The sequence below is a fragment of the Sus scrofa genome, chromosome 1 (assembly GCF_054392235.1).
Source record: "Sus scrofa isolate SSC_HxYL_T2T_F1_AM1 chromosome 1, Sscrofa_HxYL_maternal_Yorkshire_Landrace_v2.0, whole genome shotgun sequence".
NCBI lineage: Eukaryota > Metazoa > Chordata > Mammalia > Artiodactyla > Suidae > Sus > Sus scrofa.
Genome location: NC_139383.1, coordinates 11,486,170 through 11,503,958, shown reverse-complemented (window position 1 = coordinate 11,503,958; position 17,789 = coordinate 11,486,170). Strand labels below are relative to the sequence as shown.

The following is a 17,789-nucleotide window of genomic DNA, read 5'->3' as shown; positions in this document are numbered from 1 at the left end:
TTCCCTGATCACCTCCCCATGTGAACTCGCAGGGCCCCTGTTCCACTGAGGGGCAGGTCTAAGGACTGGACAGTTTATTCTCCTGTCTCGCCGAAGTCTGTCTTCGGACCTCTTGGGCCTTTTGTCCTCCTGAGAAATACAAACCAGATCTTTTCTCTTATTTGGCCTCTCACACCTTTAAAGAATTGATCTGGGTATCATGATACCTATTGTTCTCTTTTTGGACCCAAATATCTCCATTTTTCACAATACTGAATTGGCTTCCTTTGCACAAATTCCTGTTTATCAAGTTCGCTTGGCCTGTCTGATTCAGATACAGTTTCTAACAATGCAGCTTAGAAACAAGACCCCTTTCCAGCACCCACATCACCCTTCCTTGCTGCTTCTAGCCAGTGGCACCACCCACCCTCCTCATCAACCTCCAGTCTTGACTCTCTGGACCCACAACCTCTACGCACCCACGCTGTCTTCCCTGTCTAATCGTCACTTGCACTGTCCTCTCCGTGGTAGGTGACCTTTCTTATCTTGCTAATAACAGCAGTAGATAACCTTTTATTTATACTATGCATGGTGCTAAACAAACTGCATATGAACTGTCATATGTAATCCTAAACAAAACCTCACAGGCTATTATTATCATCTTTATCTTAGAGATGAGCAAACTGAGGCAGATGTCACATACATCCTCCAAGACCTCACACAAAATTGGGCTTTGAACCCAGGTTGTTGGATGTTGGCGCCCTGGCTCTGGGGGGTAGATTAAATCACTGAAAACTCTAGTACTGACTCTGAGAAATTCCTCCACTTTACTTCAAAAGGCTGTCTTTATTTATTTATGTATTTATGTATTTATTTATTTATATTGAAGTAGAGTTGATTTACATTGTACATAGGTATATAGCAAAGTGATTCAGTTTATACATACATACATACATACATATATTCTTTTTCAGATTCTTTTCTATTATAGGTTATTACAAGATACTGACTACAGTTCCCTGTGCTGTACAGTAGGTCCTTGTTTATCTATTTCACATACAGTAATGCATGTCTGTTAATGTGAGGACTTTTAAAAGACCTCACATTCTCCCTTTTTCCTGCACTCAGAGGAAGAATTTCCCTGATCTTGGGAGCTTTGCTTCTGCTCCTGGGCTCCTCAGTCACCTTCCCTTGTGGATTCCTGGGGCTGGATGAAATCCTTTCTGGGTCCAAAGCAGTGAAAAATTATGATGTTCTCCCTACCATGTCTGACTTAATCCAAAATTAAAACATCCCTGAGAGGTAAAATCATCGAAGGAAATTCAATAAAGTTCGGATTCTTCATATGTTGAAGATTTAAACAAATTCTAGGTTTCTGGGTGGTTTAGTGCTAACACACCTACTTACACATACCTAGAGGCAGAGGTCAAATGATTTAACAAATGAATGGAAGCTGCACTGCATACAGTGACTCCTTTTTATTCATTCAGTAAATATTTATTGACTGCCAGCTAAGAGGGCCTGTACTGGGCCCTGGGGTCAACAGAATGAATCAAAGATATAAAGTTTCTTTTCTCAGGAAACTTCCATTCTTCTGTGGGGAGATGAACGGTAAACAAATGAACTGGCAGATATGTAGTGTGTCAGGTGGAGAGGAAGAAAGAAAGGCTTGGGGCACAGCGACCACGCGTGATGGGAAGGGAAGGCCTCACTAGAAGATATGAGAGCAGAGACCTGGGAAGAGTGTGCAGGGAGAGGGAACAGCAGTGGCAAAGGCACTGAGGACAGTGTACTCGGGGAGGGAGAGAAGCAAGAGCTGGAAGAACGGCTGAGTGCAAGGAGGAAGTGGGAGGTGGAGCAGAGGAGCCAAATCATGAAACGCATTCTGGAGACAGAAAGCAGGGTGCTATGGAGAAACACCTCCTGAGCTCTTGCTGGGGGACTGGCTTAAACGCTGGCTGGTTGTGCAGGGGAGGCTTGGTTGATGTCTGTCACACTCAGAGCAGAAACCAGGCTTGCCAATAGTATGAAGGTACCCATACTGGCAATGCTGAGGGAGGGCTGGGACCGGTGTGTCTGTGTGTGTGTGAAAGAGCAGGTGATGTCCGTACTTCGTTTATTATCACTACTCTTTAGTACCAATGTTTGAAATGAAGGCTGTGCCTCTTCTCATCCACTCACACGTCCTACTGCCGTGACCACTGTCTGGCAGCTCCTGACACCCTCCAAGGATGGCAGAAGAGGGTAGCTCTTGATGCTTCTTTTCAAATATCCAGTTCTTTCACTACGTTTTTCTCAGTTTTTTTTTGTGTGTGTCCCTGTTTTTCTGGGGCCTTCTACATGGGCTTTGAGTGCTTACTGGGTTATCCTGGAGTAAGAATGGGGATCGTCTTTAAGTCACTGTTTACTGAAAGGAGCCAAGGTGTGGTGATTTACACTGGGGCTTCTGTCCTGCGCCCAGGCTTTTCTGCAGAGGATGCTGTTAGGGACTGAATTGTGCCCCCTAGTTGATATGCTGAAATCTGAGCCCTGGGTACCTTAGGATATGACCTTATTTGGAAATAGGATTGCTGCTGCAGAAGTAATTAGTCAAGTTAAAATGAGGTGATTCAAGAGGAAAGTGGACCCTTAACCAGTAGGATCGGAGTCTTTAGAAGAAGGAGCTGGAGTTCCCGTCATGGCTCAGTGGTTAACGAATCTGACCAGGAACCATGAGGTTGCGGTTCGATCCTTGGCCTTGCTCAATGGGTTAAGGATCTGGCATTGGGGTGAGCTGCAGTGTAGGCCAACGGCTACAGCTCCAATTAGACGCCTAGCCTGGGAACCTCCATATGCCACGGGTGCAGCCCTAGAAAAGGCAAAAAGACCAAAAAAAAAAAGAAGAAGAAGAAGGGACCACAGCAACAGAGAGAGACACACACACACAAGTGGGAAGAACACCGTGCTGACAGAGGCAGAGATTCAAATGCTGTATCTGCAGGTAAGGAATGCCAAGTATGGCTGGCAAACCAGGAGGAGCTAGGAGGAGCCAGGAAAGGAGGATCAGAGCCCTGCTGGTACCTAGATTTCAGACCCGCAGTCTCCACAAGTATGAGAACACACAATTCTGCTGTTTGGTCTCATTCTGCTGCAGCACCCAGTTCATGGCACTTTGTTACGACAACCACAGGCAACCACAGATGACGCCAGTGCTCCTCCAACCTTCTCAGATCTACCCTTTGCACGTCTTCCTTGTAGCAAACTTAACTCATCTGCCTGCAGGCCAGTGCTGAGCCATCAGACCTCCTGAAGGCCTGGAGAACACAGGCAAGGTTTTGACATCTCTGTTTTTGACACACAGTGGAAGCTGATCAATACCTTTTGCATACACATGTGGTATTGGCTGAATGCTGACTTTCTTGATTCTTAGGTAATTTTGTCATTTTCTGAGCTTCAGTCTAATTGCTGAGCTCTTTCTCCAATGTGCGGGGCCTGCCAGGTTAATTTGGACTGTAAAGCATCCTTCTTCTGAAGACTAAACTTTATAAACTTTAAAATATAATGGAGAAACTTCAGACTAGGGTAGCAAACAGTTTACAGGGCTTCCTTTCTCATCACAAGCTGCTTATAATCCGCCGAGGGATGTTGTGGAGCTGGGAAAGCCAGATCTTCCCTCTCCCCAGATCATCACCTGCGTTTGTTGGACACTTGTCATTTGTTTTGTAAAGAAATGTTCTTGCTTCTACTGGAAATCTACAGAAATATATATATATTTCTAAAAGTCGCGCTTTTTCTTTCTTTTTTTTTAATAGCTGCACCTGTGGCATATGGAAGTTCCAGGCTAGAGGCTGAATCAGAGATGCAGCTGCCAGCCTACACCACAGCCATGGCGACACTGGATCCAAGCCCCACACTGCAGGTGGCAGCAATGCCAGATACCTGACCCACTGAGTGAGGCCAGCGATCCTCACAGAGACAAGTTGGGTCCTTAACTCACTGAGCCACAGTGGGAACTCCAGAATTATACTGTTTAAATAGAGATTCTCAAATTTTCGAAGTGGATTCAAATTTATTTACCATCTAGAATAACGATATTGCTGAAGGTGTTCGCATGTTGATGCACCAGAAGACCTTACTTTTTATAACATTCTAACCTATACATAAAAAAGAGATGGGCTCCCACCTTGGCAGGCTCCAGGGCTCCCTCAGGGCCTGTCCCTCTGCCCCAAAGGCTTTATATAAAGCTTCTGTCCAGTCTCCTGCTACCTGGATGTGCACACTGAAGAAGTCCTCCTGGGGAGCAGAGGTGAGGGTGAAGGGGTGCCACTCCAGCCAGGATACGGATGGGCACTGGATCAGGACATACTGGCCTGGTGCCATTTTAAAGTTGCGCTTCTTCATCTGAAGTTCTAGGACTCTAGACGGATGGCTTACCACCTGAATGACAGCAACAGAGTTGTTGGTTTTTTTCACTCAGGTTAAATAAGAAGGAAATGGGCTTCATTCCATCAAAGGTTTTCAGATTTTTACATCCGCTTTTTTGAGGTGTAATGACAGGGACCATTCACGATGACTTTCCAAGGATCTCTGCCATCACTTTTATGGCTGGGTTGGCAACTCCAGCAAAATGACCTTGATGTCCTTCAGAGTGATAGGTCTGAAATTTGGGTGGCTGTATCCAGGGGCAAAGTGGTGTCTGGCATGTGATTTTCTGTCTCAAGTGGCCATGCTTTCTGCAGCAGAGTTAATTTCAGGCCCAAGAGAAAATAAGCTGGTATATCACATCTAGCCCTTAATTACACTTCAAGTTATTAAAATAGTCACAGAATTAACTTCATGTTTTAAAATGTAGAGGTCCATTTGTTACCATTTTCAACGATATGCATCTTTTCTTAATCCCTTAGGATGTGCCCCCCACTATTTCTTCTAAGTATGAAACAATCTTCAAACTCACTCTGAAATGTTTTGCTTGTTTGGTTTGGCTTTAGTCTAGTCTCATCTAATCTGCTACCTAGGCTCTGAGTGTTAGATTTAAGAAAGCATCATGCAAAGGCTATTGCTTTTTAAGGAGCTCTATAACTTGCTGCTAATCAGAGGCAAAGTGCTGATTTCCCTTCTGAGACGTCCCTCTTGTCTCCTGGCCCCATGTCTTCTTTCGTGGCAGGAGGCACAATGGAACGAAACCTAGTGTCTCACTCCTACGACAGGATTTTCCCATTCAGAAGAGAATTTCACAGCATCTTCACCATTAGTTCTGTTTTTCCTCTCCCTACTGATACTCGTTCTGATTCTGCTGTTAAATGGTCTCCCTAGTAACAGCTCTAGATTTCCAGAAGTTTTACTGTCTGGCTCTTGATATAGCTTGATATCCTTTGGTGCTTAACTTAAAAACAGCAACACAGAAACAGCTTAAAGTAGAAATATGAAGCAATTCCTAGGCATCCACTTTCATGAAGGCAGTGAAAGAGATAGAGGGTCCTGTTAATGTTGTATTAGCAAAGCTGTACGGGTTTGGTTAACAGAGAATTTCTTCAAAGACATTTACAAAACGGGAGTGTGGGAGCAGGAAGAGTGGCTAACTTTTCAATCTCCTGGGCATGTATTCATGATCAGTTTGCTCATGTCATCCTCCAGCGCCAGGTCGACACTGGAGAGCTGGGGGAGGGAGGCGAGCCCTGGAAAACACGCCCGCCAGGTGGGCCCGGGGCAGAGGCCCCTGGACATCCTAGCACACCCTCTTCACTAGGGCGGACACCTTTCTTCCTCTGAACCCGAGGGCGCCTGCTCCCCCCTCTTCTGCTTAGTGGTTTCAAGCGTGAGTGTGTGTACTCGGAAACCCACGTACATGACGTGTGTGTGTGTGTGCGTGTGTGTGTGTGTGTGTGTGTGTGTGAGAGAGAGAGAGAGAGAGAGAGAGACAGACAGAGAGAGAGAGAGAGAGAGAGAGAGAGAGACACCTGTGTCTCCCTGTGGTGGAGGAGGTGGTAACCATACTCCGAGTTGCTATGATCAGTGTGAAGCCTTCTCGGCCTGCCTGCCTCTTTCTCCCTGGAGAGAAACTGAAATAAAGGGAAAATACAGATGACTCCAGTGCTGTACCATAACCTTTAGCGGAAATCTGTGTACCAGGATGGAGCCCTGACTCTGTCTTTGGTAAAATTAGTCTCACTAAAAGATGCACAGGATACAAGCAATTATTAGAACAGAAGATGAGCCACTAAATTACAGACAGTTCTGCAATAAAAATGGCAAATTAAAAACTTGGGCTAATAAAAAATTTTCATCTCCACTCAGGTTTTTATTCAGACATAAACCTATACGCGTACCTTGGTAATGACAACTTCTTGTTGAAATCGCCAGAACCTAATTATTCTTTCACATGCATACAAGACCACAGGGCCTAAAACCCATTTCCAAGCCTGCAGAGAACAGCAGAGGGAGAAGAAAAGGAAATGAAAATTGAATCCAAATATTTTCAATTTGAACCAATCAATATATAACACGATCGGGCTTAGACATTCTCCTTTAACTCTGGGCCAGTTATATCAACAACAAAGATGTCTCCTTGTATTAAATACCATAACATTCAATTATTCCTTGACGTCTGCAAGCTTATTTAAGAGATTAAACTCTTCTGTATTGGTTTTTGTGCTTACTTGATCAATGATGCCTTTATGTAATTAGAAATAATTGAATTTACAAAGAAATAAGAAAGCAGATTGATGTTTATGTTACATATGATAGGGTCATAAATGCTCCCAAACTCGGCCAAAGTCAAAGACTTACCTACAAACTACGTTACTGAGTCAACATAGGACACGAGCAATTCAATAAAGACATTCTAAATGGTAATCTGGGGGGCCAATGACACATCAGAACTTGGTGGGGGGTCTGCCTAAAGCAACTCACACACCCACATCCACATCCACACAGAAACACACACCCGCACATGTGGGTATAGCCAATGTCGTCTGGAGTAAAACATAAAGTTAATTTCTCAGCACTTTAAATGTAGGTTTACAGGTTCTGAACAAAAGCCTAGACGCTTGTCTGGAGAATTGCGACAGGGAATGTTTCCATTCCGTGCTAAGCCTTTATGAGTGTACTCTGCAGTAGCAAGGATCAGTTTACCAGCAGACTACTCTTGTCCCAAGGTTGGGTTACAACATAAAGTGCCTGCTTCCTCTAAAAGGGAAGGAATGAGAACCTAAAATTTTTGAAGTTTTATGCGAGGTTTGCTATCAAACAATCTCCTGCGGCCTATCGCATTCTCTTTAGTTTATAGAAAAGGAAACTAAGGCTCAGCAAGATGGAACAGATGGTCCAATCACTAAGGCAGTAAGTAAGGTGCACAGTGAAGATGTGAACCCAGACAGCCTGGCCACCCAGCCTGTGCTCTCCCCAGGTGCTCACACTTCTGTCTGCCCAGTGCTGATGTTGGAACTGACACTTGTTTTACAAAACATTAGCGACTCATTAATTCATTGAATTTTAGGATGATAAGGGTTCTTGGAAATCCAGTCTAGTTTTTTTTTAAAGATGGAAAAGTGTAACGTTCTGGGAGTAGGTGAGTTGCTTAGGGAGCCAGCATCCGAGACTAGAGCCCGTGCCTTCTCCTAATTTCCTGAAATTCCCCCCTTGGAGTTCTAAATTTCCAGCACCTGCTCTTAGAACACTGTCTCCCAGCAGGGAGGGCATCGCCTTCTCTTGCACTCAGGCGTTCACTAAGCCCTCACCAACACCGAATGACTCACCATCTCCCCACTCATCACTCCCCTACCCACTGTCCTACTCCATCTTTTCTGTTGACAGGTTACAAGCCCTTCAGCATTGTTTTATTTTTTTGCCTTTGTTATCTTTCTCGTTTCTCCTAAATCTCTGTTGTTTATTCTGGGTCTGTTTGTATGGCACCTTTTCCCACCGACATCAACCTTCTGTGCTTTTTCCCAGGAGCCTCTTGCTAGCCTGATAAAGGTTCGGTTTATGTAGGCACCACAAAGCAATTTGACCCACTTATTCCTTTCTGCCTCAGTGGGGTTCAGCAACGTGTTCAGAATAGCGGAGAGAATAAAACCTTTTGTCCACCTGCGCTGTGGGTGAGGTGGGGGTGATCATCAGAATAAGGGAAAGGACAGGAAGGGGTACACATGAAGGATGGGGCTGGACCAAAGGGGTGACTCCTTAGGTCTCTTATGCTCAAAGGAACCAGAAAGTATTTTGAGAAGTGGTTTGGATATTTACAGAAATGACAGCAAGAACGCAATTCTTTCCATACAAGCCTAGAGAGAGATTTGCAAAAACACATGTAGTCTCTATGTATTTTTACGAATAATCTTCCATGCCCATAGAAAGTTTGAGACATCACACACTTCATTTTGGTGGTGTCAAATCAGTCATGGTCTCTGCTTTTTCACGTTGGCAAAGTGGAATGGATTATTCTTCTCTGCATAGCTAGTTAGGAAGGAGCATGTGAGCTGTTCATCCTCGGTTCGGTCTCACTCCAGTCTCTAATGGCCCCAGGAGGGGAAGGCCCAGTTTAGGTTACACCGTGGTGCTCCTGGAGCTCCTGGAAGTTGGGGAGAGGGAGAGGATGGCCGGAGAGGATATTCAAGGATATATACCCTAGAAGTGATGACCAGGATAGGCAAGAGTGAGTAAAAACAAGAAGGAAACACAGCCCAGAGCAGGAGGGGCGCATGGTCAGGCAGAACCTTGGTGGGTCTCAGAAGACGTGGGTTCTAGTCCTAGGGTTATCTCCTTCACCTTATGCCTTCAGGAAAATCTTTTTTTTTTTTTTCTTTTTTTAATGCTTAAATGTTCTGTTTTGTAAAATGGGAGAGCTGAAGGCAGTTATTATTTGGGATCTCTCCAAGCTCTTAAAGGTTTCAGCTTTACTTGCAGAGAGAAATATTATGTCCGGAGTGTATACGTGCAGAGAGCAGCAGAGAGCTGACAAAATGTGGAGGGGAGGAGGCCAGAGATTCAGAACAAATGTTGAAGAGTACAGGGGTGAAAGTTCATGGCCACAGAGTTAGGAGCTCTGGCCCCTTGATGTAATTTTGCTGGGAATGCCTTTTGTAACCATAGGAAAGAAATGAAACCTCCTTGGGCCTCAATACCTCCATCTATTAAATAAAGAGGAAGAGCTATTTAGTATCTAAATTTTGTTAATGCTAAATACTTGGTGGAATCTTAGCATTATTTTTCCTTCTCCAAAAATACTCAAAAAAGTCATGGTATAGTGAGTATTTTAGGGCAGAAATAAAACCATGTTGATTTAAAAGCTGCAGTAATAAAACTTGTTTCCTCTACTTTCACTCCTGGCTTTTCATTCCTACCAGAAAATAAGAACATGCTGACTTTGATTTTATTTTATGTGTGTGTTTATGAAAGGCCTCTTTTTCTAGACAATAAGATTTCCAGGGGCAGGAACCACATCTCTGAATCCTGCCTCTAGTGAGACACCAAGTACATAACGGCCACTTGGCAAAAAAGTGTGCTGAATTTACCTCAGTTAAAGCTTCTTCCTATAGGTTGACATCATTCCCTAGTAACTAAAAAAGTGTCAGTCTTATCATCATTTGTTCATATTATAGTGAAATGCAAAAAGGAGCTTCTTTGGCTAAGGAAGACCAGGCATCTTTTGTGATGGACTGTGTGGGGAATTCTAGAGTCTGGAGTCTTGCATGCATCTGTGAGTTCTGGTAGAAAGGGGGAGGGGGACAAGGTGGGCAGCAGGGGACTGCAGAGTCTAATCAGGCCTTTGATCAGTTGGGTTTATATGAAGTGATGTAACAAAGCATCCTCAGCCCTAACATGGGAGCGGGGCACCACTGAGGGTGAAGCGATAAATATTCCATTGGGAAAATATTCCACCATGAAAATGCACCGAGTCCAGAGAAAGGCAAAGAGGAAGAGATCGAGTCTAGGGTAGGGGTGGTTCAGTGAAGCATGGGAACAAGGCTTCCTTGTCCTTGGGATGCCTTTTGGAGTTCATGTCTCTGAGACATCAGAGAGCATCTTGTACAGCTCAGCCAAGCGGTAAGTGCACAGCCCACACATGCTTTGCATCAGGGTCCATTAAAAATAATGGGAAAGAGTGACAACATGAGAGTGGGTGTGCAAGGAGGTGTAGCAGGGGAGAGTGAACAGAGAGGTGGGTACGGTGCCCCTTTCTAATGATAATTAATGTCAGCCCAGGCTGCGGGGAGCGGGCTCTAGTCTGTAGGCATGAGGTGTGGGAGCGCATTGATTTTTTTATGGAGACACTGTAGCTGAGAATTTTTGCGAGGCATTCATGCTCCTCATTAATATGCAGGCTGGGTAGTGCCCACCGATAGTTGAGTTTAAGACAGAGACAATCTATACTGGCTATTAAAAGAACCACAGTCTAATGGGCACATCTATTCCAGTGCTCTCGGTTTTAAACATTCCTTCTCGCAGTTTCCACCCTTAAAATCCGGTCCTTCATCTAATATAGTTGAGGATTTTCAAAAAAGTTCCTCACTATGCTCTTCATATATGGATGACTTAATATCCTGACCCCTCACCATCTAATTTATACTATTTTCCCATGTTCTTGTGATTCCTATTTTTTGGCACTTGCTTCCTCCTTGTTTTGATCTGCTGGCTTCATTTGCTTTCTTTCATGCATTACCCAGCTGTCCCCAGGTTTGCATTGCTCTAAAACACACGAGGAGACCAAACAGGATTATTATTTCTGTTAATCTACGCTACCAACTGTAGTGCTTACAGCATACCGGGGAAATCTTACTTTTGAGATCTTGTGGACATTATCATCTACTCTAATTAAGTCTATTTTTGGCTCATATTGTCATGATTTCAGTTATAGAAGCTTAATTAGAGAAGGAAGGAAATGCATGTAAACTCAGATTTTTTTTTCCATCCGAAGAGTCATGGAAAGAAGGAAGCTTGTGAAGAGGGTACAATTCTTATCAGGTCGTGGATAAGGGATGATGTTGTCCATTCTCAGAATGGAGAGGGCAGACGCACAGGGAGGGGCAGCAGGCAGCTGAGGCTGCAGAGGTGGAGGGTGGGGGAGCTAACCGGCTTTCTGACTCCTCCAGAGACATGACTGTGCTTGTGGGGCTCTGAATTCCCACGCTCACAGACATCCACATTTAAACGTAAGGAGCAGAACACATTTCAAAACGAATAGAGTGCTTTTGGCAGGAAACTTCTCTTAAAATTATCCATAACTCCATTTCTCCATTAGCACACTTAATAAAGAGTTGGCTTTGTCTGGCAGTGACACGGGCTGTTCTTTTTTCAAGCACATAAAAGCTCCAGCTGTTTTAACAGTGGCGACAGCTATTTTTAAAAGCTCCTGGGCTCATTCTTACCGAAGGTTCCTTGCCAGAAAATTGAGGCACGGGACACCGGGCAGCTGTCTGCCACTCAGCAAAGTGGTCTCTGCAGAAGGTGACGTTGTGGAGCAGAAGACTTTCAGGGGTCTGGCCGCGAACGATCCGACTGATCATTAAAAAAAAAGAGCAGAACACAAGTCCAAAATTTGGAAGTGGTTTTGTGCAGTCTTGTGATACCAGAGATACATACTCTACAGTGCAATAACACGGCCACTGTCTTAACATCCAGGCTGTGGTGTATTTCCCTAAACAACTTTAAAAATAGGAGTTTAAGAAGCTTCGAGTAACTTTGAAGATCCCAGAAAAGAAGTGCCCCTCTGAGGTACCCTGTGTTAAATTGAACGTGTCTATATTAGAGAATTCATAATGAAGGAAAATTGTTTGAACACATCCTTTTGTAGACTGTTGAATTTAATTAGGTTACATCTTGCCCTGATTGCTGATTTGGGCTAATTGGCTAACTTTGTACTATTTGGGTCTTTTGCAAATGTATTGAACTTCTACCCTTCCTGGTTTATTTCTGAGCCCCCAGAAGATGTCAAGTGAGGAAGACAACAGAAGTGCCCTGAATAATGGCATTTCCCCCCCGCAGTGACCTATAGCAGGCTTAGCATTTGATAGGGTCAAAATAGGTCCGTGTGAAATGTGCCTTCAAGACGACATTGTTGAATTTGAGAGCCAAAAAGGGAAATGGCCTTCGTGAATAGAGCACTGGATCGGGTCCTGTGATCCTGCTGCATTATAGTCTCCACAAATGCAGTAACGACTGTCCTTTGACAGGTTGCTTAGGTACAAATTCCTCCCCTTACCCCTGGTACACAGGCTGTGAAGCATGCGGTGCCGAGGTCATGTAATCTAGGAGATGCTCAATTCCTAGGTGTTTGGGAATAAAATGCATTGATTTGTTTTTGAGGAGCATGGTCCTGCAGACCGAGAAAGTTTAGCATCACACAGCTCAGGTGCTGGGTGGCCTGTGGAGTAACATGTCTCCTTTTGCATTGCATCGTAGGGCCTGGGAGAAGGGTGCAATGATGCCCTTGGAAACAGCCTGGAGAGCTGCCACCCTGGCCTTTGTCCCAGTCTGTTAGTCTGTTTAATGGAAGCCATCCAAACTCGCTAACATCCCTCTGCGTCAGAGGAGCAAAACTATCTGTGAATCTCCCCCAAGCAAATGATACCCAGACAGAGGAAGAGGGAATAAAAACATGAGAGCCAGAGGAAAGAAATCTGTAAATTTTAACACCTTCACTTTCAGGCCTGAGGCAACATTTCTTATAAGGTCTAAAGAAACTTCAGAACATTTCTCAATTGCAGTAAGTATCTTTTTAAAATGTTTAAACTTTTCATGTCTTCATCTATGCCATCCCATAATAGGAAGATTAGTGGGCTTTAACACATTCCAATAATCCTACTTTACTTGGCATTTTGTATAGAATTTGCAAATTACTTTTCGCTGTAAACAGTAGCTGTGGAATACTTCAAGCTGAGAAGATTAAATGAGGCCCTTATCCCAAAATAAGCCTTTCGACTAAGTTAAAATGACGGAAAAATTTCATCTTATGAAATGTTATTTGGATATTAAAAAATATCTCCAATGAAACACTGCCCAGTGAAATCCTCCTGTGCTTCTACAATGCACCAGGGTGTGACTGCCCCGGGGAAGGGTCACGGCGATGCATATGCATAATTTCTGTGAAGAGGACGTGCAGACACATGTGGATTATGAAGAGCCTCTCAAATGAACCACGGGGGTTAACAGCCTGGCATGGGCAGAAGAACCCGTAAAGGCTGGCCTGCTGGTTTTGATCTTCGGGGTGGAACACTTGGGGACTACAAACCATCCATCCCTCCCCTTACACATGAAAAGTCAGGGTGAGGGATGATGCATTCAGAAGAGTCAGTTGCAAGTATTTTAATGTTAAAAGAGGCTGGAAAGCTTTCGCCAGGCAGCATCGATGTGATCACTGACTGACAAGGTTTCTAAAAATTAGCAGAGGGATGGCCAGCTTTTTAGGGTAAAATACGCCTCCTGGGACAAGTCTCCCTTCTCCCATGTCTGTGAGTCAGACAAGCTGATGGTAGGGGCTCTTAACCAGGCAGAGGCAGTGGTGGCAGCAGCACTGGACCCTCTTCAAGAAGTGGGGGGCTGGGATGGGGGGAGCTCCTGAGTGGGACAGGGGGACACTGGAAGAGGCAGCTGCCTTGCTGAGGTGCAAATCCAGAAGAGCTGCCACAGGGCCCGCCCACTCATGATCACAATCACTGTGCGGCATGTGATTTGATCAGCCATATGGTTGCTTGGACCATGCGTTTGCTCTTTGAGATCTGGACAGAAACAGAGCCCACCTCTGAGACCAGGCCCCTCTGCTCCCAGCCGCTGCTGTGGTGGGAGACCACAGTGCAGGACAGGTTACCATGTAGGCGTAGGAGGCAGAGGAGCTGCTGGCAAGCCATGCAGGGCTTTGCAACATGACTGGCCACATTCTTGTGTCAAAAAATGTCTTAGTCACCAAGTCAGTGATCCGCTCCAGTAAAGGTGTGGTGGTCTGAAGACTGACGTCTTGGGTCTGACTGCCATCTTCCTGTCCTGGGATCCTGAGTGAATCACTTCACCCTCTGAACATCTGTTTCCTCCTTAAGAAAAGGGGACAACAGCAGCATCTCACCAGACAGGGCTATTGTCTGGGTCAAACTGATCATGCATATGAACGTGCTTTGAAAATTTAGCCTGGGAATAAAAGGCATCAATTTATGAAATAATTGATGTGGGACAAACTAGCTTACACACATCAATTGGTTAATTGGCCTAGGGCCAGTCTGGTAATATTTAAAGAATTAAAAACATTATATTTGAAAGGTGCTATACTCCAGATACTGCTTTAGCTTCCTGATGAAGAAATTAAGAGTATCAGGCACGTGTTGAATGGCAAAAAAATATTTTATGAGATGTCTGAACAAAAAGGAATCCTAGAGATCAGATAGAAAAACTGAGGTCCAGAGAATCAAAAAGGCTTGCACATGGTCACTCTGATGACTAGTGACAGAGCCAAGGTCAGACTGTCATCTCAAACACTGTCCCCTCCCACACTGGGTTTCCTAATGGATAATTCTGGTCAAGCAGAAGTAAAATTTGGGTGTCAAAAAATATATCCGGATTGAGTTCCAGGCAGTGGAAGGTGGATGGGATCCTTCTAGCCTGCCCCGTGGAAGTTCCCTTGCATCTCTTCTCCATCCAGTGGCTGATGGACCTAACGGAGGGAGGAGCCACAGGTGAAAGCAGCCTGAGCTCTGAGTGACTGTGTGCAGAAGAGTTTGCTGGCCAACAGCCATGCAGCTGCTGAGATTTGGGGGTTGTTTGTTACAGCAGCTAATGCTGCCCATTCTGACCAATCAGAGGAGATGGGGAAGGTGAGAAGTAGGGCTCTTCTTTTACACAAAAGAATCCAGAGGGAGATCTCATTCATCAGTGTCTAGATGCCAAGTGCTGGGACAGCACGGGGGCATGAATTAACTCTCCCTGTTTGACACCAGTGTGGCAGACAAGCCCAGGACAGGTAACAGGTACCAGAACAATGGCATATGAAGTCCAACCACTTGTCCTGGGGCCCATATTTTAAGAACAAAAAACAAGAGGAAAAAACTGGGAGAAAAATAAATAAATAAATAAATAAAGGGAAAAAGGTGATCAGAACCTTATCTTGAAAAATACATTGAAAATGTTAAAAATTAAAAATAAGCTAAGTTCACATTAATTTACCAAAGTGTAGTAACTCTAATGTCTAGAGCAGAAAAATGACAAAGAATAAATTTTCTTTTCCATATATTTTCCTAAAAAATTCATCTAAAAGCATTATTGACATCCTTCCCTTCTCATTTGTCCATTTTGCAGTTCTTATGGTTTAGAGATTTTATATATACATACATACATGTATATATACCTGTCTATCTATCTACCGACCTATCTACCTACCTCTATATCCTGATTAATCCTCTATAAATTAGATCTGTGGAAATAGGTTCTGAATGAAACATAACATCTATTGCTATCCAGCACTCACTGACATTCCTCGATCTAACATACATGTCAAGACTCCCTAACAGAAGTAGCTAGGACAAATAAACATAGCACTTGACCACCCATGTTGCTTATTTTCAGTGTTGTTAACAACATGTTCACCACAGTGGCAGTGCTTTTTCATACGTTCTATGTGTCCATTAGTCCTATGTGTCACTTTCTTCCATCCAGAAGATTTTCCAGGACTACCCTGAGGTTCGCAGAGATAGAATCTTACACACTGAGCGCTGTAAGGACTCACCCTGCCCCGTGGATAGTCAGACCGATAAAGAAGATGATGAAAACATGGTGTGTGTACCAGAACAGCTCATAGGATGCCTGCCGGATGGACTCGGTGGAAGAGGTCATCATCAAGATCAAAACCAGTGAGATCAACAGGCCAGTAGCACCTGAGATTGTCATTAGCAACTCAGTGACTGTGTTCTAAAAGAAACAAACACCAGGACATTAACGTCTCAGTCCTATTTTTCCATTTTTGAATCAATATTTGACAGTCCAAGCAGGGAGCAATTCAAAATGTTCTAATCAGAGGCATATTAGGCTCAGAAAGCATCCCCTTACACCTTACCCTTTCCTCACTCCACCCAAGGGTGGAAATTCACTACGCTCAAATTTTGCCCAATGCCATTTCATTAATTACATTTTTTCTCCATCTGTATAAATCAACTGTCGTGTCAAAGTTATGCTGAACTGAAATTAGGACAATATATGAAAATACAATTTAATATGCAATACTGCAAAACAAAGCAGAGTTTCAAGTTTTTAAACTTTTAAAGTAAAAATGAGAATTGTCATGCTTAATTGCATCTTAACATTAATAAACACTTTTTTTTGAGAGGTCCCTCAGGGGCATTCCTAATAAAGCTGCTGCACACTCTGTTCCCCTGGCAGTTATTCCTTGCTCTTGCTTTTTAATTGGAAGGACCATGACTTGCATTGCTTTCATGCTACCTCAGGAGGCTTGGAACAAGGCTTTGTAAATCCTGGGTGATCAATAAAGAGACAGCTATTCTTATCAGATAGATTCTGCCAAAGGGCCAGAATTCTGATCTGTGAGTGCAGAGGATGGTTAAATAGCCATGTAGAATATGAATCACAAAGTACTGTGTTTTATTGTGAGTTTCCCATATTCTCGCTAAGCATTAGTATTCACTCATTGTGTTACTATCGTGGAGATAACCATGGGCTCAATAAACTCACACTGTATCTTTTGCCAGTAACACCTCATTAATTTGGGCTGCTTTGAGATCTCCAGGTAATTTGGACAGGAACTTCTCTGTTGTTTATTTTTTCTTTATAGAGCAAACAGTGGAAATAAAATTGAAATTGGGTATGTCTAAAACATTTAAAAGACTTTTTTTCAAGTGTACTCAGGTATTTTAGAAATCTATTTACATCAGATGATATGCTCGTTTCAAATCATTCTCTTCTGCTTATTAAAGCAAATCCCCACTTCCCTTGTCTTGCAACATATTTATAGACCGGTTTGAGTTGCAATGGATCCTCTAAAATAATTCCACTATGCCTCTTTAGAAATACTCTATAATGCACACTTTGTGTTACTGATACCCATTTCTCTAAATACCCAAATTAGAGGGTTTCCTGAACTTAATTAGTACTTACATAGTATACTGCTTCTAAATTTTTGAAATGACTGTACTGGGAATAGCTTAATCATCTTGTTAAATTGCTTTTAAAGTATTGATAAGAAACACTATTTGTTATATAGTTTCTTCAAAGTGTGGAGATTTATTCTTGGGTGTGTCTATCAGTGAACTTTCTAGAGCCTTAGTGAGAAGAGTTAACCCTAGCAGGCATCCAGGTACCTCAAATGAGTACACCAAGGGCATTCTACTCCCTCAGGCTTAGGGCATCTGTAGTTTTGACTTATGACTGTGAAACTTGTACTTTTAATTGTTATCAGTTGAGAAGACGTAGCTCTAACCCGATCAATGGCCTGATGTTTAAAGTCATCTAACCTGATCAATGGCCTGATGTTTAAAGGATAATTAGGGGACATGATATAGAAACATTTCCACAAAAAGAAACTTTGAATTTTGTTTTTCAAATAAGGCTGCATGGGCGAAATGGTAACTTAAAGAGATGGCCCAGACAGTGATGCAGGTATTTCCATTTCTGGAGTGTACTGTCTCAGAATTCTTCTTGGGCAATACAGATTTTTGAGCTTGGTATTGATGCTGAATACATATTCCAATAGGGTAGGTAGCACATGGCAAAAATTTACATAAATCAGGAAGAAAGAGGTAGAGGGTGTATTAGAGGAGAGAAATGTCAATCATTACAGATGGATTTCTGTGGCTACACTTCAGGTTTTCTTTCTGTTTCCCACATGTGTACACAAGTAATTG

The 17,789-nt window shown here is 43.4% G+C and overlaps 1 protein-coding gene and 1 long non-coding RNA gene across 7 annotated transcripts in view; one reads left to right on the top strand and one right to left on the bottom strand.

The window, feature by feature from the left end:
- The window catches only part of NOX3 (NADPH oxidase 3), a 102,561-nt gene that overhangs the window by 71,423 nt on the left and 13,349 nt on the right, over positions 1-17,789 (bottom strand). For 5 of the 6 annotated variants that reach the window (XR_014844235.1, XM_085023106.1, XM_085023102.1 and 2 more), the window contains 4 exons: positions 15,662-15,843; positions 11,322-11,451; positions 6,285-6,377; positions 4,142-4,395 (listed from right to left, as the gene is read on the bottom strand). Coding sequence is in view for 4 of the 6 variants with exons in the window: in XM_085023106.1 (XP_084879232.1) it covers positions 4,142-4,395; positions 6,285-6,377; positions 11,322-11,451; positions 15,662-15,843 (659 nt within the window). In the remaining 2 variants the exon portion in view is untranslated. The remainder of the gene's footprint in view (positions 1-4,141; positions 4,396-6,284; positions 6,378-11,321; positions 11,452-15,661; positions 15,844-17,789) is intronic. The other variant, XR_014844236.1, reaches the window with a different exon arrangement.
- Positions 9,642-16,762, top strand: LOC146405924 (uncharacterized). Its single transcript, XR_014844271.1, has 3 exons — positions 9,642-9,999; positions 12,355-12,658; positions 15,592-16,762. It is a non-coding gene; the product is annotated as an uncharacterized LOC146405924 (long non-coding RNA).